Source organism: Lagenorhynchus albirostris, chromosome 12 (genome assembly GCF_949774975.1).
Source record: "Lagenorhynchus albirostris chromosome 12, mLagAlb1.1, whole genome shotgun sequence".
In the NCBI taxonomy this organism is placed as follows: Eukaryota; Metazoa; Chordata; class Mammalia; order Artiodactyla; family Delphinidae; genus Lagenorhynchus; species Lagenorhynchus albirostris.
In genome coordinates, this window is record NC_083106.1 from 18,738,140 (window position 1) to 18,763,575 (window position 25,436).

At 37.1% G+C, this 25,436-nt stretch overlaps 1 protein-coding gene across 2 annotated transcripts in view; it reads right to left on the reverse strand.

The window, feature by feature from the left end:
* The window catches only part of GRM1 (glutamate metabotropic receptor 1), a 358,869-nt gene that overhangs the window by 103,711 nt on the left and 229,722 nt on the right, over positions 1–25,436 (reverse strand). For both annotated transcript variants that reach the window (XM_060167605.1, XM_060167607.1), the window contains exon 3: positions 11,248–11,483. In XM_060167605.1, the coding sequence (XP_060023588.1) occupies positions 11,248–11,483 (236 nt within the window). The remainder of the gene's footprint in view (positions 1–11,247; positions 11,484–25,436) is intronic.

The following is a 25,436-nucleotide window of genomic DNA, read 5'->3' on the forward strand; positions in this document are numbered from 1 at the left end:
TCATCCTGGCACCCCTTATCTCAGAGTTTCTAGCCTCCAGAACTATGAGAAGTAAATGTTCATTGTTTAAGCCACCAAGTTTAGGGTAACTTGCTGTAACTCAAAAGGACTAAGAACTTCTAAGGCCTTTGAAACTTATTTCCATAAGGCAACTTCTACCAGCACAGTCCAAGAACCTATGAAAGTTTTGTTTTAAGGGTGTTTCTTTGGCTCAGCTGTAACTGTGACCCATTAATCAGCACTTTCTGTATGCACAACAGAATTCCTAAGAATAGTTTTACTGCCTTGGATCAGGGGGCTTTGAAATCTTCATTGCAGGATCTATAAAAATGTTTGGCTTTGCTCCATGAGATATAGGGTGCAATATTGTACTATTCTTCTTGCAGCGAGGAAAGACTGAGAATTCTACCAGCGTTGAGTTGAGGAATTATGTTCTTTAGTTTATTTAAACCAACTATTGCTCCATGTGAGGGTCATGGGATATAGGGTTATGGAGACCCATTATCAGTCATCTATTGCCACAATAATGCTGCATAACAAACTACTCCAAGCCTCAGTGGCTTAAAACAACAGCATTTATTTAGTTCATGAATCTGGGGGGGTCAACTGGGGTGTTCAGCTGCTCTGGGCTGCACATGACTCATCTCAGCTGGGCTTGTTTATATGTCAACAGTAAGCTAGCAGATTGGCTGGGAATTGGCTTACTCAGAATGACCTCAGTAGAGAAGTTATCCTATTTCTGCTCCATGTTATTTCTCACCTTCTGGAAGGCTAACTCAGGCTTGTACATATAGCTGAGGGAGGACTCCAAGAAAGAGAATGGCAGCATGTCAAGCCTCTTGAGACCTAGATTTGGAACTAATAAACTGTAAGGTCAATCCAGATTCACGACGTCATGGTTAAAGGCTGATGATATTCTTCAGGAGTGCATACTGGTATTTGGGCTTATAAAGGCAAAGAGAAGTTATTACCCTGGGACCTAATGGGCTGAAGTAAACTGGAACCTATTTCAGTTCATAGATGATCTTAATCTGGATCAACTGTAATGGACCAATTTCATACAACCTTACATAATAAGTTAATACAAAACAGAATGTTCATAAAGTTTAAAACCTGATGAGGCAAAAATATTATAAAAAGTAGTACCAATCTAAAAATTGTGAATGACAGTCTCCAAACTACTGGGGCAATAATACACATGCCCGGAAGGTCTCGAAATTTTGTCCAATCAGACTGGCTGTCATTATCTTACTAGTGCTCATCTATTGGTAAGCATTAGAGATGTCAACAAAATTCTTTCATTAAGTCTTGGATAATAACCAAGTACAAGGATATACTAGCTTTAAAAAGCATTGTGACAATCTGTTCCCCACTGGTACAAAGAATAAGGGGAGAAAGTAAAATTATGGCTGTAAATACACTAGATTATGAAAAAGGCTGGTGAGTATATAATGAACCTGGTATATTCATACAGTTAATATGCTGCCAGCCACAGCAAATCTTAATATTGCCATATTTCAACAAAATGGTAATATTTGTTTTCAAGGAAGCACAAAACGGTCATGTTTGTAGAACAATAATTACATATTTAGTAACCTACAGTGAGGGAACAATCCAAAAATAGTAACAACAAAAATCATGAAAACTTTCTGTACCATATTTAGTGTTTTTTTGTTTTGTTTTCTGTTTTTCTTCTAGTCATTTGTGTGTGTGTGTGTTCTTTTTTTTTAACATCTTTATTGGAGTATAACTGCTTTACCATGGTGTGTTAGTTTCTGCTGTATAACAAAGTGAATCAGTTATACATATATCCCCATATCTCTTCCCTCTTGCATCTCCCCTCCTCCCACCCTCCCTATCCCACCCTCTAGGTGGTCACAAAGCACCGAGCTGATCTCACTGTGCTATGCAGCTGCTTCCCACTAGCTATCTATTTTACATTTGGTAGTGTATATATGTCCATGCCACTCTCTCACTTCATCCCATGTCCTCAAGTCTATTCTCTATGTCTGTGTTTGTATTCATGTCCTGCCCCTAGGTTCTTCAAAACCAATTTTTTTTTATTCCATATATATGTGTTAGCATATGGTATTTGCTTTTCTCTTTCTGACTTACTTCACTCTGTATGACAGTCTCTAGGTCCATCCACTCACTACAAATAACTCAATTTCATTTCTTTTTATGGCTGAGTAACATTCCATTGTATATATGTGCCACATCTTCTTTATCCATGCATCTGTTGATGGACACTTAGGTTGCTTCCATGTCCTGGCTATTGTAAATAGAGCTGCAATGAACATTGTGGTACATAACTCTTTTTGAATTATGGTTTTATCAGGGTATATGCCCAGTAGTGGGATTGCTGGGACATATGGCACTTCTATTTTTAGTTTTTTGAGGAACCTTCATACAGTTCTCCATAGTGGCTGTATCAATTTACATTCCCACCAACAGGGCAAGAGAGTTCCCTTTTCTCCATACCCTCTCCAGCATTTATTGTTTGTAGATGTCTGATGATGGCCATTCTAACCAGTGTGAAGCAACACCTCACTCTAGTATTGATTTGCAAATCTCTAATGATTAGTGATGTTAAGCATCCTTTCATGTGTTTGTTAGCAATCTGTATAATTTCTTTGGAGAAATGTTTATTTAGGTCTTATGCCCAGTTTTGGATTGGGTTGTTTGTTTTTTTGATACTGAGCTGCTTGTAAATTTTGGAGTTTAATTCTTTATCAATTGCTTCATTTGCAAATATTTTCTCCCATTCTGAGGGTTATCTTTTCATTTTGTTTATGGTTTTTTTGCTGTGCAAAAGCTTTTAAGTTTCATTAGGTCCCATTTGTTTATTTTTATTTCCATTACTCTAGGTGGTGGATCAAAAAAGATCTTGCTCTGATTTATGTCAAAGTGTATGTTCTTCCTATGTTTTCCTCTAAGAGATCTATAGTGTCCAGTCTTACATTTAGGTCTCTAATCCATTTTGAGTTTACTTTTGGCTATGGTGTTAGGGAGTGTTCTAATTTCATTCTTTTACATGTAGTTCTCCAGTTTTTCCAGCACTACTTATTGAAGAGACTGTATTTTCTCCATTGTATATCCTTGCCTCATTTGTCATAGATTAGTTGACCATAGGTGCATGGGTTTATCTCTGGGCTCTCTAGCCTGTTCCATTGATCTATATTTCTGTTTTTCTGCCAGTAACATATTGTCTTAATTACTGTAGCTTTGTAGTATAGTCTGAAGTCAGGGTGTTTGATTCCTCCAGCTCCATTTTTCTTTCTTAAGATTACTTTTGCTATTCAGGGTCTTTTGTGTTTCCATACAAACTGTAAAATTTCTTGTTCTAGTTCTGTGAAAAATGCCATTGGTAATTTAATAGATTGCTGTACATTGCTTTGGGTAGTAGGGTCGTTTTCACAATGTTGATTCTTCCAATCCAAGAACATGGTGTATCTCTCCATCTGTTGGTATCATCTTTAATTGCTTTCATCAGTGTCTTACAGTTTTCTGCATAAAGTTCTTTTGTCTCCCTAGATAGGTTTATTCCTAGGTATTTTATTCTTTTTGTTTCAATGGTAAATGGGAGTGTTTTCTTAATTTCTCTTTCATATTTTTCATCATTAGTGTATAGGAATGCAAGAGATTTCTGTGCATTAATTTTGTACCCTGTAACTTTACCAAATACATTGATTAGCTCTAGTAGTTTTCTGGTGACATCTTTAGGATTCTGTATGTATAGTATCATGTCATCTGCAAACAGTGACAGTTTTACTTCTTCTTTTCCAATTTTTATTCCTTTTATTTCTTTTTCTTCTCTGATTGCAATGGCTAGGACTTCCAAAACTATGTTGAATAATAGTGGTGAGAGTGGGAAACCTTGTCTTTTTCCTGATCTTAGAGGAAATGCTTTCAGTTTTTCACCATTGAGAATGATGTTTGCTCTGGGTTTGTTATATATAGCCTTTATTATGTTGAGGTAGGTTCCCTCTATCCCCACTTTCTGGAGACTTTTTATCATAAATTGGTGTTGAATTTCGACAAAAGCTTTTTCTGCATCTATTGAGATGATCATATGGTTAGCATTCTTCGATTTGTTAATATGGTGTATCACATTGATTGATCTGCATATATTGAAGAATCCTTGCATCCCTGGGATAAATCTCACTTGATCATGGTGTATAATCCTTTTAAGGGGTTTTTCTGCATTCTGTTGGCTAGTATTTTGCTGAGGATTTTTGCATCTATATTCATCAGTGATATTGGCCTGTAATTTTCTTTTTTTGTAGTTCTTTGTCTGGTTTTTGTATCAGGGTGATGGTGGCCTCATAGAATGAGTGTGGGAGTGTTCCTTCCTCTGCAGTTTTTGGAAGAGTTTGAGAAGGATGTGTGTTAGCTCTTCTCTAAATGTTTGATAGAATTCACCTGTGAAGCCATCTGGTCCTGGACTTCTTTTGTCGGAAGAGTTTTAATTACAGCTTCAATTTCATTACTTGTGATTGGTCTGTTCATATATTCTATTTCTTCCTGGTTCAGTCTTGGAAGGTTATACCTTTCTAAGAATTTGTCCATTTCCTCCAGGTTGTCCATTTTATTGGCATAGCATTGATTGTAGTAGTCTCTTAGGATGCTTTGTATTTCTGTGGTGTCTGTTGTTACTTCTCCTTTTTCATTTCTAATTTTATTGATTTGAGTCCTCTCCCTCTTTTTCTTGATGGGTCTGGATAATGGTTTATCAATTTTGTTTATCTTCTCAAAGAACCAGCTTTTAGTTTTATTGATCTTTGCTATTGTTTTCTTTGTTTCTATTTCATTTATTTCTGCTCTGATCTTTATGATTTCTTTCATTCTGCTAACTTTGGGTTTTGTTTGCTGTTCTTTCTCTAGTTCTCTTAGGTGTAAGGTTAGACTATTTATTTGAGTTTTTCTTGTTTCTTGAGGTAGGCTTGTATAGCTATAAACTTCCCTCTTAGAACTGCTTTTGCTGCATCCCATAGGTTTTGGATTGTCGTGTTTTCATTGTCATTTGTCTCTAGGTATTTTTTGATTTCCTCTTTGATTTCTTCAGTGATCTCTGGGTTATTTAGTAATGTATAGTTTAGCCTCCATGTGTTTGTGTTTTTTACATTTTTTTCCATGTAATTGATTTCTAATCTCATAGAGTTGTGGTCAGAAAAGATGCTTGATATGATTTCAATTTTCTTAAATATACTGAATCTCGATTTGTGACCCAAGATGTGATCTATCTTGGAGAATGTTCCATGCGTACTTGAGTAGAAAGTGTAATCTGCTGTTTTTGGATAGAATGTCCTATAAATGTCAATTAAATCTATCTGGTTTATTGTGTCAATTAAAGCTTGTGTTTCCTTATTAATTTTCTTTTTGGATGATATGTCCATTGGTGTAAATGAGGGGTTAAAGTCCCCCACTATTATTGTGTTACTGTCAACTTCCTCTTTTATAGGTGTTAGCAGTTGCCTTATGTATTGAGGTGCTCCTGTCTTGGGTTCATGTATCTTTATAATTGTTATATCTTCTTCTTGGATTGATATCTTGATCATTATGTAGTGTCCTTCCTTGTCTCTTGTAACATTCTTTATTTTAAAGCCTATTTTATCTGATATGAGCATTGCTACTCTAGCTTTCTTTTGATTTCCAATTGCATGGAATCTTTTTCCATCCTTTCACTTTCAGTCTGTATGTGTCCCTAGGTCTGACATGGGTCTCTTGTACACAGCAAATATATGGGTCTTGTTTATCTATCCATTCAGCAAGCCCGTGTCTTTTGGTTGGAGCATTAATCCATTCACGTTTAAGGTAATTATTGATATGTATGTTCCTATTACCATTTTCTTAATTGTTTTGGGTTTGTTTTTGTAGGTCCTTTTCTTCTCTTGTGTTTCCAACTTAGAGAAGTTCTTTTAGCATTTGTTGTAGAGCTGGTTTGGTGGTGCTGAATTCTCTTTTGCTTGTCTGTAAAACTTTTGATTTCTCCATCGAATCTGAAAGAGCTCCTTGACAGGTAGAGTAATCTTGGTTGTAGGTTCTTCCCTTTCATCACTTTAAATATATCATGCCACTCCCTTGTGGCTTGTAGAGTTTCTGCTGAGAAATAAGCTGTTAACCTTATGGGAGTTCCCTTGTATATTATTTGTTGTTTTTCCCTTGCTGCTTTCAATAACTTTTCTTTGTCTTTAATTTTTGCCAATTTGATTACTATGTGTCTCAGTGAGTTTCTCCTTGGGTTTATCCTGTATGGGACTGTCTGCACTTCCTGGACTTGGGTGGCTATTGCCTTTCCCATGTTAGGGAAGTTTTCGATTATAATCTCTTCCAATATTTTCTCGGGTAATTTCTCTCTCTCTTTTCCTTCTGGGACCCCTGTAATGCGAATGTTTTTTGTGTTTAATTTTGTCCCAGAGGTCTCTTAGGCTGTCTTCATTTCTTTTCATTCTTTTTTCTTTATTCTGTTCCACAGCAGTTAATTCCACCATTCTGTCTTCCAGGTCACTTATCCATTCCTCTGCCTCAGTTATTCTGCTATTGATTCCTTCTAGTGTATTTTTCATTTCAGTTATTGTATTACTCATCTATGTTTGTTTGTTCTTTAATTCTTCTAGGTCGTTGTTAAGCATTTCTTGCATCTTCTCGGTCTTTGCCTCCATTCTTTTTCCGAGGTCCTGGGTTATCTTCACAATCATTATTCTGAATTCTTTTTCTGGAATTTTGCCTATCTCCACTGCATTTAGTTGTTTTTCTGGGGTTTTATCTTGTTCCTTCATCTGGTACATAGCCCTCTGCCTTTTCATCTTGTCTTTCTGTGAATGTGGTGTTTGTTCCACAGGCTGCAGGATTGTAGTTCTTCTTGCTTCTGCTGTCTGCCCTCTGGTGGATGAGGCTAAGAGGCTTGTGCAAGTTTCCTAATGGGAGGGACTGGTGGTGGGTAGAGCTGGCTGTTGCTCTGGTGGGCAGAGCTCAGTAAAACTTTAATCCAATTGTCTGCTGATGGGTGGGGCTGGGTTCCCTTCTTGTTGGTTGTTTCGCCTGAGGCAACCCAACACTGGAGCTTACCTGGGCTCTTTTGTGGGGCTAATGGCGGACTCTGGGAGGGCTCACACCAAGGAGTACTTTCCAGAACTTCTGCTGCCAGTGTTCTTGTCCTCACAGTGAGACACAGCCGCCCTCCGCCTCTGCAGGAGACCCTCCAACACTAGCAGGTAGGTCTGGTTCAGTCTCCTATGGGGTCACTGCTCCTTCCCCTGGGTCCTGATGTGCACACTAATTGGTGTGTGCCCTCCAAGAGTGGAGTCTCAGTTTTCCCCAGTCCTGTCGAAGTCCTGCAATCAAATCCCACTAGCCTTCACAGTCTGATTCTCTAGGAATTCCTCCTCCTGTTGCTGGACCCCCACATTGGGAAGCCTGATGTGGGGCTCAGAACCTTCACTCCAGTTTGTGGACTTCTGTGGTATAAGTGTTCTCCAGTTCGTGAGTCACCCACCCAGCAGCTATGGGATTTGATCTCATTGTGATTGCACCCATCCTATCATCTAATTGTGGCTTCTCCTTTGTCTTTGGATGTAGGGTATCTTTTTTCTTAGTTCCAGTGTCTTCCTGTTGATGACTGCTCAGCAGTTAGTTGTGATTCTGGTGCTCTCACAAGAGGGAGTGAGAGCATGTCCTTCTACTCTGCCATCTTGAATCAATCAATCTCACAATGATTAATTTTTTACAAGTTAGACTTTGATGTTTTAGTTAGTGCTTTTCCAACACATCTCCAGTCCCTTGATATACTCAACTAATTAAGCAGTGATGCAGACTTTGCATGAAGTACTTTTTAATTAGCCACAGTGATTCCAAAATTATTCAGCCTGAGCTCAGGAGCCTTAATATTCAAACTGACAATCCAGAGCATGTAAACTCTTTATTTAAATAGTGACATCTGAAATTAAGCTCAATAAAGGTTTCTATGGAAACTAACGGCAATATCAAAACTTTGCAAAACACCAAAATGACCCAATTAGAAGAGGTAAAAATAAATTTCAGAAAGTGTAGCTATGAATAGTATGGAAAGGTTACTTCTATTTCTTTACATTAATTTTCATAAGTGTGTCTGCATATTCATTAGAAGACTATGGAATTCATTTAATATTCAAGAATATCAAGTAAATAAGAATGATACATGAAGTGAAATTTTATGTTGACCTGCAATAAAATTGAAGCCAATTCCCTACACAGATTAAAACTGAAGAGTAAGTTTACATGAATGTATGCACACAGACATAAAATGCTAGGATTTTTGCAGCAGAAAAGATGAACAACTTTTATGAATTAGTTCCAAGTAGAGAAGTTAAATAAGCCTTCTGTCTTCCTTAGAACTAAGAACAAAGGGAAATATTTGCTGAACTTGACTCCAGAATGAAATGCAAATAAAAACATGTTTATCAAATTTTATAATCAAATAAGAAGCTCTTAAAAATAGCTTTGAGAGTCAAGCATAATATAAGAAAAATTCATGAGTGTGCCAATCTTTTTTTCCTACTATGAATGTTAACCAAGTTTAGATTTTAACCTTGACATTTGCATATACTGTGACAAATGAAAACCCAAAGTATTATTGTACATGGCTGCAGAATTCTAACTTTTGTTTTGAAAGCTCAGGTCTCAAGATATTTTCCTGGAAATCCTTAAATAAAGACATCAAAACATGTTTAAAAAGTAATATTCTGAACTCTACTAATGAAACACAGTATCAAAGTGACATATACAGTTGTATCATTAACAGGCATCTCAAGCTTAACTCATCTGAAATTTAGCTCTTTCCCTAACCTGCTTTTCCTGGAGTCTTCCTCATCTGAGTCAATGGTGACACCTGCTTTTCAGTTGCTCAGACCAGAGTCATTTTTCACAATTCTATCAGCAAATCCCCTCAGCTCTCATTCAAAATATCCTCAGAATTCAAGCAGCTCTCTCCATCTTGCTTGCCAAAACCATGGCCCAATCCACCACACTCTCACCTACATTATTACAGCAACCTCCTAACTGCTCTGCTTCCTTCTTCTGACTTTCCCCCTTTTGTCAAAACTTAAAAACTGCAGCAAGAGTAATTCTGTTCAGAAAAAGTAAGGCTGATGCTGTCTCTACTGTGCTCGAACTTCCCAGTGGCTTTCCGTCTCTCTCAGAACAAAGCCAAAGTTTTCACAAGGGACAGTTAAGTCCTGCAGGACCTGTTCCCCTGTGTGCCTCTCTGACTTATCACCTGCTATTCAACGTACTCACTGGCTTCAGGCAGTCTGAGCTCCTTACTGTTCTCCCACTAAGCCGGGCATGCCGGTGCATCTTTTTATTTGCTATTCCTCTGCTTGGAATGCCCTTCCCAGGTGTTTGCATGGCTCACTCTCACATCTTTAATCAAATGTCTCCATCTCAGTGAGGCTTTCTCTGGCCATTCTCTTTTAACATGCTCTTATGATCACTTAAATGAGAATATATTTTGCTTTATTTATTTTTGTTCTATTTATTTCCCTGCACTGAAATGTAAGGTTATTGAAATAGTTGTTTATCTCTTTTGTTTTCTGCTGTATTTCCATCTCCTAGAATAAAGCCTTGCATATACTAGGTGCTTAATAAATTTTGTTGAACGTGGAATCAGTGAAATATATTTCATTTAGAAAAATAATAGTCCTAAGTTTTCCTTAAATAAAGTAAAACTCGTTGACAACAACATAAATTAACTGATCAATACATTAGTAAGAAATGACTGAGATTCCAGAGATCAGTGGTGTACAGGTTCTATGAGGGTTACAAGAACTCCCTATCTTCAAAGATCTTACAGTTTAAGAAAGCAACATTCATTAGAAAACAATAAAAGACAATCTATTACTAAATTCTAAGTCCAAAGTAGTCAAGCACTGTGGTATTTAGGAGGTGAGTGTTCTAATTCCATTGCTGCCATTAACTAAATGAACCTAAGGAAATGTTGCCCCTTTATCCTCAATGTCTTCATTTTCCAAATAAGGAGAATGCACTAGGTGGCTTATTGGTCCACTAGAATTCTTAACTTCTATTGGTCTATTATTTGAGAGAAGAGAGAAGTCAGTAGAGATATGTGACAGAGGTGGTTAGCTGTTCAGCAACTCTTTTCCTCTTCTCCTAGCTCTTAGCCTCCCAAGAAGCCATAGCAAAGAATTTCTAAAAACCTTGATTGATTGAAAATAGATTCCCACCAAGCAGTTTCCCAGTGAATTCTGCTGAATTTTATCAAGTTAGACACAAATCACTGCATTTAAATATTTCAGTATTTTAAAATAATTTTCTAATATCAAAATGTGAATGTTACTAAAAGTAGAAATAGTTTTTGTCATTATTCTTACCCTGTCTAATAAAAACTCATTGTCTTTAGTTGTTATTTATCTATATCATGCATATTATCTGTTTTGATTTGCCCAAAGAGACCACAAGTTTCTCTAGGTCAAGAGTCATGAATTATACCTTTCTGTCCTTCTTTTTGGGGGGGGTGCTATATTCAGTGCTTTGTATGTGCTATGTGAATGAATGGGTTCTAGACATTTCTAAATAAAATCTTCTCAGTCTAGTTATAGGAAATATGTGTCACATCACTGTGCTACAATACAAATTTGGTCATGGATAGAGTTTTTAATGCTCTGGTAGTTCCTGGTGGCAGGGAGAAGGGAGACATCCTGTGGAGTTCATCAAGCCCTGAAAGACCTCTAACAATGCGCCACCCTTCTTTGGCATGCCTCTAGTGAGTAGTGCATGGGAAGTATCTGTCCCTTCTTGTCACTTGTGCCCATATACACCCACGTTGGTGGTGTGCCCCTAGGTGACATCTTATCTTCTGCTGACTTTTATATCAAAGCAAGTCCTAAAGAAGAAAAAGGGATCAAACCAGTGCTGCTTACTTATGTCTGTGGTTAGCATCTCCTAAGCATGCCTGCAATACAATACAATCTCTTCCCTCTGGCCTGAATACTAAATACCTGAATTCTCAGTTTCCTTTATTTATCTTTTCTTATAACTTGTCCCACCAGAGACCAAAGCAGTCTCCATGTTTCCAGAATATAGAAACATGAATCCTTGGGACGATACACACTCCCTCCTCATTTTAGCTATTTTATAAATTAAGTTGGCAATTTAGTTCTTGTATCTCCAGCCTTGGCACTTTCTATACTTATTGAACAAACTGGAAGAGATGACCAAAATCTGAGTTGTGATGTTGTAAACATGAGTTACCTGTGCAGATTCTTTTAAAGTTGGGATTTTCCAGAATGTGTCCTGGTAGGCGGCACTGGAACCGATGTTGCCAGAACTCAGGGAACCAGGGATTCCGTGTATTAGTGTCCAGCCTCAGTTTCAGGAAATAATCATCAAAGGACCTGACTTCTGGAGACTGCAGCTTTATCGTGATTCCCCCGTTGGCTTCCACCTCATAACCTTCAATGACTTCATCTCTGTCTGCCCAGCCATCACTAAAAAATGCAGGGATTGGGGTGGGGAGAGAGAAAGACAAAAGTCTCACAAATAGAGCTATGAGTTTTGCATGAATGAAGCAATTCAACAAGATTTAAAGTCTATTTTAAGCCAACATTGCTATCCATCAATGACTTTTTTTAATTTTTGTGGAGAATAGAAAATTATAGAATCAAAAGGTCTTGTTTGTTTTTCACAGTAGTGAAAGTGATGATGAAGATGATGACAGTAACAATTACAAGAACTAACACTTATTGAGCATTTACTAGTCACCAGATTCTGTACTACTCATTTTTACTGAGTCAGATGTTCGGCAAATAGCTGAGTCCTGGTGGATCCTGGATACAGATCCAGGCAGTCTGGCTCCCAAGCCCATTGCTCTTTACAACTAGACCACAAAGCCCATCGGTTGTTCTCCAAACCTGAAGAAAATAAAACCCAGGTACCCAGGGTACTCAATAAGAGCTAGGCAAGGTATCAAGGTTGCAGTCAAAACCATTATACGAGCTGCATTATATAGCGTAGAAAATTGATTTAGCTTAGAAACATGACAATCACAGATTTTGTTCCTGGACATTGTTCAAATTTGCATCTCTTAGAAATGATGTTTTTTTTTTTTTCTAATGTTATTTCAAAATAACAGCATTAAAAGAAAACAATCTGACTCCCCAAAATAAAAATAATTCTCCTGCTCACTAAATGGCAGTTCACTGACATTTCAGTTGTAGGTTCAAATTTTTAAAGTTTGTTCACTTTCTAGAACATTCACATCTGCCATGAGGGATATATCTCCAGTTTAATTCAAGTGTAGGTATGAGCTAGGCCCAACCTCATGTGAGTGGCTATGATTCTTTCCCAAGAGGGGGTCAAAGAAAAATTGCACCAGACAGTGTTAAAGAGGCAAAGAAGACTTTATTCAAGACTATTTCAATAGACCAAAGATACTGAACTCAATTCTGCTGAAACAAAAGGTGGAAGTGCTAGGATAAGCTAGTGAGGAAGTGCTGGCTGACACTGAGTGGAGCTTGGTCAATGTGATTAAACCATCTGTGTTTGATAATTGTCATTTATCTAAATTAGGCTCCCACCTTCCCACAGAAACTGGGCAATAGGGGTCTGCTATCACTCTTTTTACGATCATATTTTAAAGGGATGGCTCCCAGGCGCCTGAGAAAAAAATTTCTCTGTTGTAAAGCTAGCAAGAGGCTGGGAGAAATTTTACATTTCAAAGGGGCAGAGAAAGAATTGACACTGGCATGCCTTTAAAAGTAAAAAGCTGTGACAAAGTGAGAGAATGGCATGGACATATATACACTACCAAATGTAAAATAGATAGCTAGTGGGAAGCAGCCGCATAGCACAGGGAGATCAGCTCCGTGCTTTGTGACCACCTAGAGGGGTGGGATAGGGAAGGTGGGAGGGAGGGACACGCAAGAGGGAAGAGATATGGGAACATATGTATATATATAACTGATTCACTTTGTTATAAAGCAGAAACTAACACACCATTGTAAAGCAATTATAATCCAATAAAGATGTTAAAAAAAAAAGTAAATACTCTAAGAAAAGGGAATTCTTGGGGCCCAAAGTAAGGAAGAAATTTGCCTAAATTCTAGTCAAGCTTTGGAGAACATTAAGAGTGCCTTGGTCAAGGAGTGGATATATTCTTCTACCCACAGAGTAGGTAGAGGTAGCCCTGCATGTAGCCCTGCAGTTTCTGGAACACAACCATTCAGTCTCTGCCAGAGAAAGTGTTTTATCACTTGCTTCTCACAGAGCAGAGAGCTGGGCCAAACACATATGACAGACCATAGCTCATTCCTCTCCTTGTTACCTGAGACCAATTTAGATAAATGTGTCCTCCACTTAGCTGAGCTAATTGGTATAATTTCATTCCAGAATCTTCCCAGTGAACCACACAGGAGCTACATTTTCAACAGATCAAATACAGAAGGTAAGTTGACTTAATATGATCCAGAACTAAAGGAATTTTGATGTAAGTTGTAGTCTAACCAGCCAGACCAGAGAATATCTATATGCTTCTTCTAAATCTGCTAGAATATAAATTTTAATATTTTGTATGGACCTTTCTTTTCTCTTTTCCCTCCCTTCTTTCCTTCCTTCTGCATTTACCTAGCACCTACTATGTACCAGATGCTCTGCTATGCTCAGGGTTCAGTTCAGAATGAGAAATATTATTCTCTTCCCCCTAGTGTTAGAGACTTGTGGGAAAACAGACTTTAAACAAGAATTTCAAACACTGTGGAGGTAAAGAAGGAGAAGTGACCAAAACTATGGGAAGGAGGGGCTTGGGTCTAACTTAGTCTTGTGTGTATGTATGTGAGTGTGGGTGAAGAAAGGTGTGATTAGGAATGGTTTTCCTAAGAAAGTGATGTCTGGGCTGAGACTCAAAGGATGAGTAGGCATTAGTCAGGTCCAGACAGGAGGAGGGATTGGTAAAGAAAATTCTTGATAGATTATCTAACATATAGGAAAGAGCAAGGCTCATTCAAAGAATTTAGAGTGTCTGTTCATGGGAGCACAGAGAGGAGTTAGCAGGAGATGGGGATATGGGCAAAATTCCACCCTAGGAACTCTTAGCCTAAGGACTACAGGAGATCCTCAAAGTGTTGTAAGGCTATTACTTAATGAGGTCATTCAGCTCTGCCCTCTGGTGGTAAATGACCTGAGTATTTTGGGGGACAAGTCCTCTACTCACCATCACTGAACATGATGGCCAATCAAACTGATTAAAAGAAAAATAAAGCCCACTCATTTATCTTTCTATATCCTCAGTCTGGTTAAAAAGGTTAGAACTAGTTTGTTTGGATTTATTCACATTTATATCACAACTACATCTATAGCGGTTTGAAGATGAGAGCTATAGTTCATGTCATGTTGAAAAGGAGGGTAAAAATAAAACCAGTTAGGCTTTCAAGAAATTCTGCCTATGAGTGTATATTTGAAGTCAAGATGACATAACTTGAAGGAAATAATTACTTTTTGACATTGTTAGGCTTGAAGTGTGTTTCTCCCCAAGGTTTAATATTATGTGAGACTTTTATGTGTGCATATAGTCTGAACAAGAAACCCACAATTTTAAAAAGTGTATGAAATGTCTTCCCTAGTGTTTATTTGCATTTTTTATAAAAATCATTAAGTTTATAAAAGCAAGTATCATGTGTCAGTGCTGGAAGCAGAGAAAGTATGACCTCCTGCCCTTTTGCAACCAACACAGAGGAGCGCATCACAGGAGTAAACCCTTGTCTATGAATATAGACAACTTGAAGTCATATGGTTTAGTGGAGTGAAGCCCCAAATCCCCTTTGCCATTGGTCAAAGCCCTTCCCCCCTCACCATAGATGACTCCCTTCCAGAAATTAGAGTTGGTGTTAGATCCAAGAGGTTATAAAATCAGGGACAACTGAGATGTGACAGAGAAAATATTTAACTAGGATTCGTTGGATTAGTCAGTGAATATATCTTGAAGTGTTAATTGCTAAAGTTTTGTATGAGATCTTAAATCTATCACAGGCGAGGTATAAGGGAGTGATAACAAATCAAAAGTCACAGAAAAACAATCATAAAGCAGCTCCTGGTTTGTATATATTTTAATCATTTCTTCTACGTACCACTTGTCAAATGTATATATTTGAGGATTTTGAAAGATTTGCGCTCTTTCGTTATAGTATTGGGATTTTTTACAAGGATATTGTTTTGGTGAATTCTCTGTGAAGCACACTTGGGAACAGAGAGCCAGCAGCTCTCCTGATACCTGGTAGAGGTTTCTTCTTCCCCTGTTGATGGTGATAGGGTGGTGGTGGTAGTGGTGGTGGTGGTGTAGACTGTGCTCCAGCAGAGATAACCTGCAGGCATCTGCTCACCCCAAGTGTCTGGAGTGAATCCTGCTGTGCTGGGTGCTGACCAGCCTCAGGCAGGGCTGAACTCTTCTGAGGCACATTCACAGCCTCTAGCAGCTTCTGCTGCTACATCTGTCTCCCAATTTTGAGTTCATTTTCTATCTGGGGTCTGGATATGAAACTGCATAATGTGAATAAATGGGGTGAACATTTAACAGGAAGCTACATGTCTTAAGTATTCCTCACAAATATACAAGACTACTTATTTCCTAACCCCCTCAACATTTTTTTTTTTTTTTTTTTTTTGCGGTATGTGGGCCTCTCACTTTTGTGGCCTCTCCCGTTGCGGAGCACAGGCTCTGGACGTGCAGGCTCAGCGGCCATGGCTCACGGGCCCAGCCACTCCGCAGCATGTGGGATTTTCCCGGACCGGGGCACAAACCCGTGTCCCCTGCATCGGCAGGCGGACTGTCAACCACTGTGCCACCAGGGAAGCCCGCCCTCAACATTTTTATACAACAATTCTTTCTCAAGATTGTTCTTCTCTTCCCACAAAAGCATTGTTCTAGTCCTATGAAATTTCACAAGCCAAACTTATAATAATAAGATTTCTTCCACTCAATAAATTCTGATATTAACAACAAGGGAATATTATTTCTAATTCTACCTATTACAACTTGACAGGAGCTTCAGGAGTGTTATTTTGCATTATTATCAGTTAAAATAATTTAAAAGCTAATTGACAGTAAAAAAAAAAAAAGAAATGCAATAGTATTCATTTAAAAAATTATACAAAAACATTTTAGAAAATCCTATTTACATTTAGTTAAAATAATTAGTCTAGAGAGTAAAGCAATTTCATTTGTGTAATGAATTCAAGTGATTGTGTATACCTGATAATAAAACTATAATTCTTTAAAAATAATCCAAAGTTTACCATATAACCAGGGACAGAAGAAAAGCATAATAAAAACAATATTTTCAGAAACATATGTAAACAAGCACAACATTACATATATTAAAATGCTAACTATATTTACAAAGGTTGAAGAAATGTAGGATAATATAACGTAAGTCAAGTGATGCCAATTATGAGAAATATTTTGGAGGTAATGGCAGCTTTTTCAATAATAATTGAGACTAGCTTTATTCATTCAACGCTCATTCACTAAGAGTCTTGTATGAGTTAAGCATTTGCTTATTGCTTTGATACATTGCTCAAAAGTAGAGGCAAGGCCCTTGCCATCAAGGCAATTACAGGGGTGGGACAGTCTGGCCGCTGAATACGCAATAGCCACAGAGCTGCAATCCCTGAAATAAAAGGAAGACAGGCTACAGAAGCATAGAGAAGGGGCAAAGAAGTCATGCCAAGGGAGATTTTGCCCAAAGGGAAATAACATCTAGGATGAAACTTAAAGGAGGAGTTGAAGTTGCACAGGTAAAGAGGGAGATGGGATAGAGACCAGCTAAAGAGGGAACAAAGTTTTGAAACAACAGCAAGGCTTTCAGTTTACTTAGAGTGTGCAAGGTAAGGAAAGATAGGACAAGCAGGGGTGAGATCTGGAAGAACCTTAACATCCTTGTTAAGGGTTTTGGATTTCATTTTTATGGTGGTAAGAAACTACTCAGATTTTCAGCAGGAATATGACACAATTAGATTTGTTTTAGAAGGGTTTTTCTAGAAAGTACCTAGAGTGTAAGTACTTGTGAAGATTCTTTGGTTCTAGAATTCTGAGGCAGAAACTGTAGAAACAAACACATAGACATGTGCACACACACATGCACACACACAGGCTAATAACATTGTATTATGAAGGCACAGTGGCAGTGTTGATGAATCAGGAATTGGGATAGTGGTCACAATTAGTTTATATTTAATTTTAAAATTAGTTACTGCCAATTCACCATGAATGTAGAGCTAACACAAAATGTAGGTCTGTTTATTTAATTATCTAGGACAGGCATTTAGAGGTCACTCAGCCTACTGAAAAACACAAGAGAGGATTAGGGGATGGAGTCACCTTTTATTGTCCTATACATCTGGAATTATTATAGAATTCAAACAGAAGCCTTACTTCTAAAGCTACTCTGTTTCAGTGGAAAACGGAGGCTGGGGAGAGAATGGGAAGGTATCAAAAGACAAAAGAGGAAGAATGAAGGGAATTAATTCTCAAGGAGCTGAGGCTCCTTGTAAGGATGAAGGTCAGATCAGGTTTCCTTACTTCCCATCTGCTCCTGTCCCCTAAACCCTAACCCACCTCTGGCATCCTGAGCCTGGAATCATCTGCCACCCGGAGACTTGTAATTATCCTCCTCTCCTAGCAGAAATGTAGGGCAACTACTGATAAACATTGCACACAGCCATGCAAATGTGGAGGCCCCTCCTAAACCTTCTACAGACCATTTCTCTTGTATCAGTTACAATTTCAAGCCAGTGTGAAAGAAGGGTGGGCCAATGCGGAATTACTTGTGGACAAGTAGGTCTTTTGAATTCCTTCAAATTCTACTGCCAAGGTAGCACCCCATTTTGTCTCTCATTCAATTAACCTGAAGAGACAATATGAAATAGGAATTGGTTAGTTAAACTTTCTAAGCCTCTGTTTCTCCACCTATAAAATGGGAATGGAAATGGTATCAACTTCTTAAGAGTTGTGTGAGAATTAAACTAGATAATCCATATAAAACACTTATCACAGTATGTAGGGCATGATGAAGTCTTACTAGACATAACAGTTCTTTACCATCAATCTTCTTAAGATCCAACCAATGTACTGAACTGTATCGACCTGTAGGAGAGACTTCTCTACAAAAGTGCTGCCCACAGTGTGGTCCAAAGATTGGTGCCTGGGGACTTCCCTGGTGGTGCAGTGGTTGGGAATCCGCCTGCCGATGCAGGGGACACGGGTTCGAGCCCTGGTCCGGGAAGATCCCACGTGCCGCGGAGCAGCTAAGCCCGTGAGCCACAACCACTGAGCCTGCGCTCTAGAGCCCGTGCTCCGCAGCAAGAGAGGCCACCGCAATGAGAGGCCCACGCACTGCAGCGAGGAGTATCCCCTGCTGGCTGCAGCTAGAGAGAGCCCACGCGCGGCAATGAAGACCCAATACAGCCAAAAATAAACAAATAAGTTTATTTAAAAAAAAAAAAGATAAGCCTTCTATAAATGTCCTGATTCTATTAGGTGGCAGTTCCTTTAGAATAAAAATTTAAAAAAAAAAAAAAAAAAAAAAAGATTGGTGCCTGTTCATGAACTATTTTTTACCAGTTGATGAGGAGAGACTGAGAGGAGGCATTTAGAAAAACCTACAGCAGTTAGACATTGTTGCAAGATCTAAGAACATGACTGGTGGACTCATGTCTTTGAATAAACAGGGTTTAACCACTTTGTTTTCCGATTCATATAGTGAATTGCCCATGCCTCAAGCCTATCCACAGTCATATGCAGTAGAACTCAGTTACATTGTGTGACCTTTTATGGTTACTTTGCCAAATATAACCCCAAATTATATAGATATAGATATAGAGATATAGATATATCTATATAGATATAGATAGAGAATATATAAGCACTTATTTTTATCTATTTGTTTTTACAATCACATTAAATTTTAATCGACTGTTTTATAATTTATCATATAACATTACTTTCTATAGCAGAGCAATAAAATTTTCATTATTTACTTTAACTCCAATTATATGTGGCTGCAGAAGCTTCACCAGACTTTTTTTTTTTTTAACAAGATACAATTTGCTGAATGTGGCAATAGTATTTGAATGTGGACAGTGGAAATGATTCCATAGAAATAAGGCAAAAAGAGTTCCAATGAAATTTACCTGAAAATATGTTGGTGTATATATTGAATTTATCCCTAATTGATGGTGAAGTGCTGAAACCATAGTGTATTATCTGTGGGGCTGTTTTAGCTAATGAATTCGTGAAATCATCAAAATGTATTAGTCATTTGTAGTAGGCCTGCCACCCTTTTCCACAGTATTGCTTTCCTCTGTTTCAGTTACCCACAGTCAACCATGGTCTGAAAACACTAAATGAAAAATTCCAGAAATAAACAATTTATAAGTTTTAAATTGCATGCTGTTCTGAGTAGCATGATGAAATCGCTTGAAGTCCTGCTCCATCCAGCCCAAGGTGTGAGTCAACCTTTTCCAGGATATCCCACCTGTTAGTCACTTAGTAGCCATATCATCTCAGTTATCAGATTGACTGTGGAGGTATTAATTGTGTTCAAGTATCATTTTACTTATTAATGGCCTCAAAGTGCAAGAGTGATGATGTTGGTAATTGCGATATGTCAAAGAGAAGGAGTAAGATGTTTCCTTTAAGTGAAAAGTTCTCAATAAGGAAAGAAAAAAATTGTATGCTGAAGTTGCTAAGATCTACAGTAAAAACAAATCTTCTTTCCATGAAATTGTGAAGAAGGAAAAAGAAATTTGTGATAGTTTTGCTATTACACCTCAAACTGCAAAAGTTACAACCACAGTGTATGAAAAGTGCTTAGTTAAGATGAAAAGCAATACATTTGTACAATAAGATATTTTGAAAGAAAGAAAGACAACACATTCACCTAACGTTTATTACAGGATACTGTTAGTTTTTGCTGTTAATCTCTTACTGTGCCTAATTTATAAATTAAACTTTATCATAGATATGTATGTATAGAAAAAAACATAGTATATATAGGAGTCAGTATTATTCACAGTTTCAGGCATCCACTGAGGGTCTTGGAATGTATCCCCCATGGATAAAGAGGGACTACTGTATACACAAAACATAAAGGATTAAAATTTAAAACCAAAAGAATCATTTGAAAGAAAAAGCATTGAATTAAAAGTCAATAAAAGCATATGTTCAATATTCTACATATAAACATTAGTGTTTCATGGGTTTTATATGAAGTGGCATTTGCGATTGCTAAGAATTAAATATATATACAGTTGACAAGACATTAGTGAATGACTACGTTAGAGGTATTTACTTAGAAATGTTCAGTGACTTTGGTAAAACGGTAACTCAAGTACTACTTTCTGATGCCATCATAGCTGGTTGATTTCCAAAATTGCCTAATGATATGGAAAACCAACTCACTGAATAAATAAAGCTGGCAAAGCATTCTTTCACTGTACGTTGATGAATGTGCAGATATTGCTTTTTGTAGCAGTTCTTTTAGTATATGTGCAGTCTGAAAATGATAAAGATTTGAAAAAAGAAATCTCTGCTCTGATTTAAATTCTCTTTTAGCGGGACTTCCCTGGTGGCACAGTGGTTAAGAATCTGCCTGCCAATGCAGGAGACACAGGTTCCAGCCCTGGTCTGCGAAGATCCCACATGCCGCGGAGCAACTAAGCCCATGCACCACAACTACTGAGCACACGTGCCACAATTACTGAAGCCCGTGCGCCTAGAGCCCATGCTCTGCAACAAGAGAAGACACCGCAATCAGAAGCCTGCGCACTGCAACAAAGAGTGGCCCCCGCTCGCCGCAACTAAAGCCCGCGCGCAGCAACAAAGACTCAACACAGCCAAAATTAAAATAAATTAATTTAAAAAAATTCTCTTTTAGCTTTATGGCTGAGAAACACAAGTAGCTCTAAATTTTATAAAATTATGAAGAATTATTTTGTCAAGAAATGTGGTTGACAGTTTATGTTTTATATAAAGGAATGTTCTGATGTTGCAACTGCCAGCATCAGGAAAACATTCTGAAGTAGTTGCCTAAGTTAAGGAGCTTGCGAGAGAATGTAAATCAATGCAATGCTTCCCTCATTGAGAAAGTCTTGATTAAAAGAAAGTCAGCTGAAGTAAACAACGCTGGTGACACAGCATAAATTTTGAGTTATGTAAGACCCAAAGTTGGCTCATTAGAACTGACTGTTAGCGTTTTTTCTGAATGCTGTATTCAGTAAATTCATGTTGGTAGATTGAAATTATCCATGATGGTGATACATACTTCAAGCAAACCAGTAAATGCTACAAATTAGGGATTCTTTTTTCTTTTCCCACACAACCAGTTATGATAGTATGGAAACTGACCATAAACAGTATTATGGTATTAAAGAAAGAAGCTGTGTCAGGAGTGTCTGAACTGCGAAATAAACTCTTAAGTGTTTCTTCAGGATAAGAAATAAGGTTGGTTCCAATATTTAAACATATTAATACGAAAGCCTGACTTGCTTTATTGACTGATATCTTGGATATATTTAGTAATCTTTATATTTCTATGACAAGAAATAATTCGATTATTTTTCCAAAGGGGAGCTAAGATCAAAGAACAAAATTAAAAGTTAGAAATTTTGAAGGACAAGTTTTTTTTGGAGATTGCTATATCACAGTTTTAATTTTAAAATAATTGTCAATAAGTAGGAAATGATCTCGATATTATCATCTGCAAAGTGTTATCCGCAAACACTATGAATTTGATTGCTTTAGTCTCCTTGGGCTACCTAACAAATACCATAGACTGGTGGCTTAAACAATGGAAATTTCTTTTCTCACAGTTCTGGAGAATAGAAGTCCAAGATCAAGGTTGCAACTGATTCAGTTTCACTGAGAGCTCTCTTCCTGGCTTGCCAACTATGTCCTAACATGGCCTTTCCTTGGCGCATACAGAGACACAATGAGAGAGAACAAGTTCTCTGGTGTTTATTCTAACAAGTGCACTAATCCGATTGGATCAGGGCTCCACCTGTATGACCTTATTTAACCTTAATTAAATCCCTAAAGGTCCCATCTCCAAATTCAGTCACATCAGAGGTTGGGGCTTCAACGGATTAATCTGGGGGCACTCAGTTCCTAGCAGATAGAATAACACTAAAGTTATCATTTGCTGAAAAATCCTCATATAAAAAAATTAATGAATCCAGAATTCACATATTTCATCAAAAGATAATTTAAATTGAACTAAAAGGTTATGGAATAAATTATTGGAGCTGGCTACTGTTAAAGGATTGAAGATGACTTTTTAAACTACAGCCTCACTTGCTTTACTTGGTTCACAAATTTTAAATAAATACCCCAAACTTGCTGAAATTGCTATAAAATCTCTTCTTCCATTTCCATCAGTAAGCTGGTGTGAGGCTGGTTATTCTACTAGGAAGTTTATGAAAACAAAATAAAGAAGCAGTTTATACATGCATAATCCCATGCAAGTATCTTTGTTTATCCAACCAAGATTAGATAATTTAATAAACTCACTTATCATATTAAATTTTTAAAATATTGACATGCCTGGTTTTTGTTCAAAGTGTGTATATAAGTATTTAACATAGGTATCCTCTACTTCACTTACAACATTTTGTTTATTTATAATTATAGAACATCTAAAAGTTATAAGCGTAACAGTAATTTTCTCTACTAATCACCTAGGCACACACTTTCAATGAACAATGGATACATTTTTTGTAACTTTCTTTTCTCCTTTGTTTTGTTTATTTTTATTATATTTACTGAAATGAGATTTTATTCCTGTTAAATCTAATAATACAACTTTGGGCTTGTATTCTCATGTCTTTATGCTATATTTAATTTCTTAGTAATTTACCTTTTTTGTATTTTATCAAAGTACAACTCTGTCCTAGATTGGGACTTAAAAAAAAAAATAGAAGAAGTTTGAGAGTCACTGTTCTAGACACTCTTATCCTTTATGCCTTAGAAATTGTTAAGGTAAAGACTATGCTATTACTACAGTTCAAAACAGGACACTTCAGAAACTCTATCTTAATGTGTGTGGTAAATGAAGTCATGACTACCAGTAGAGACTTTAATTTTGTTGGGAAACATGCAAAATTTTACAGATTGAAACTACCATTCTTCACTCTCTCATTTAAATCCCTGGCAGTTTTATTGCTGCTGAACCTTTATTTTTCAGGTCCCTATGCCATTTGAGTGAAAGGCTGCACTTTCCCAGATAATTGTTAAGAACCAACTGAAGGGAGGCAAGAGACTTATTAGAAAAAGAATGCAATAAGGAGGCAGACGGATTCTCATTAGAGCATAAACTAGATCCTGGCACTCCTGTGCTTAAAACCCACAAGTGCCTTTTCATCTCATCTTTCAAAGAGTACCTTAAAAAACACCCTGCACACTCTGATCCCCACTACCTCTCTCATCTCTACTATTCTACATTTTGCTCTGGAGATTGCTATATCACAGTTTTAATTTTAAAATAATTGCCAATAAGTAGGAAATGATCTTGATATTATCATCTGCAAAGTGTTATCAGCAAACACTATGAATTTGATTTTTAATCAAATTTTAGTATCCCACACTGGGATACCCTGGCCTTAGGATCTTTGCACTGGCTATTTTCTCTGCCTGGAATCCTGGAATTCTCATCACTTGAATATTTGCATAGCTTTCTCTTTTACTTCCTTCATGTCTGCTCAAATATTACATTCTCATAGAGGTCTTTCCCTCTTTAAAGTTGTGTCCTTTCTATTCCTCTTTTCTACTCCCTTTGTCTCCTTAAAATATCACTATCTGACATACCATATAAATATATTTTCTATATCCTTCCACATAGCTCCACATAGGCAGAGAAGTTTTTATCTTTTTTGTTCATTTATATAACCCCAGAGTTTATACCAGTTCTTGACTCATAGTAGGTGCTTATTATATATTTGTGAAATGAATTAATGGATAAAAGACTCTGTGAACTAATTTATATTCAAGAATTCATAGAAAATACTATGATCTGTGGTATGCTAGAGGTGGCTCATACCAACTGGCAAGAACTCATTGTCATCATATTTTCCCAGATCTGCATTAAGTGACTTCATGGCAGTAGGTTGAAACTGGCCATAATGCCAGGTGGCTTAAAACAACAGAAATTTATTCTCTCAAAGTTCTGGAGGCTAGAAGTCTGAAATCATGGTCCCCTGTGGCCATGCTTCCTCTAAGACTCTAGGTAGACTCCTTTCTTGCTTCTTGTGAGTCTCTGGTGGCAGCCCTCAACCCATGGCACTCCTTAGCTTGTAGCTGCAGCACTCCAATCCCTGCCTCTGTTGTCACATGGTGCTCCCCTGTGTGTGTCTGTGCCTCTGTCTCTCTTCTCCACTTACAAGGGCATCAGTCGTATTGGATTAAAGGCTACCCTACTCCAGTATAACTTCATTTTGACTGTACACTTGCAACAACTCTATTTCCAAATTAGGTCACATTCTGAGGTACTGGGGATTAGTAGTCAACATATTCAACATATCTTTTTAGAAGACACAATTCAACACATAACAAAGAGCAAACATTACAAATCAAGACTTTATTGTTCTGCTTTGTTTTTTTTTGTTTTTTTTTTTTAAGAGAGGCAGCTGTTAAACATCTACCAGCATACCACTAACTATAACATGGTGTGACATTTTCTCTGAAATGCAGGGTTAGTTGTGAACTTCTAACCTGTTAGATGAGCTAAAGATTATTTAAATGATTATTGTTTAGTCCTAAAATATCCATAATAGAAATTAAAAGCTATTATTTTTTGAAATAAACAGCTATTTTTTCTGAAAGATATTGTTACATGGTTCAGGCATTTGGATCACTTTACTTTTTCTTTCTCAAGAATAGATAACTACATTCTAAGAAGGATCAGAAAATATAAAACACCCCAAAAACAGACCAAAATAGTTTTAACAAATACTATTAATTTTAAAAACAGATTTATAGTTTATACATGCAGTTATTTGAACTGGAGAACTATTTTTGCCTATTTTGTGCTACAGACATGTGCACTTATGAATGCTTTAGACCCCTCAGCTTTGAGATCTTAATGATAAGTGATGAGTTGAGTTATATCTGGAACTATACCTTACTAAATCATTCTAATAATACAAGAAAATTAATACAAAGGTAGTACATATGTATATGGTACTTTTAATTTTATATTTCATGTAATTCATTTAGCGTATCCATTGAAAAACAAACTTAGATCTTTCAATATTAGCTGATGCAAATCTTTTGCATTCTTTCATTTAATAAATATTTGCTGATATCCTACTTAGTGCCAAGCTCTGTCAGATCCTGAAAACACATTGATTAATAAGACCAGAAATGTCCCTACACTTAAAATTAAATTTAAATTCATAGA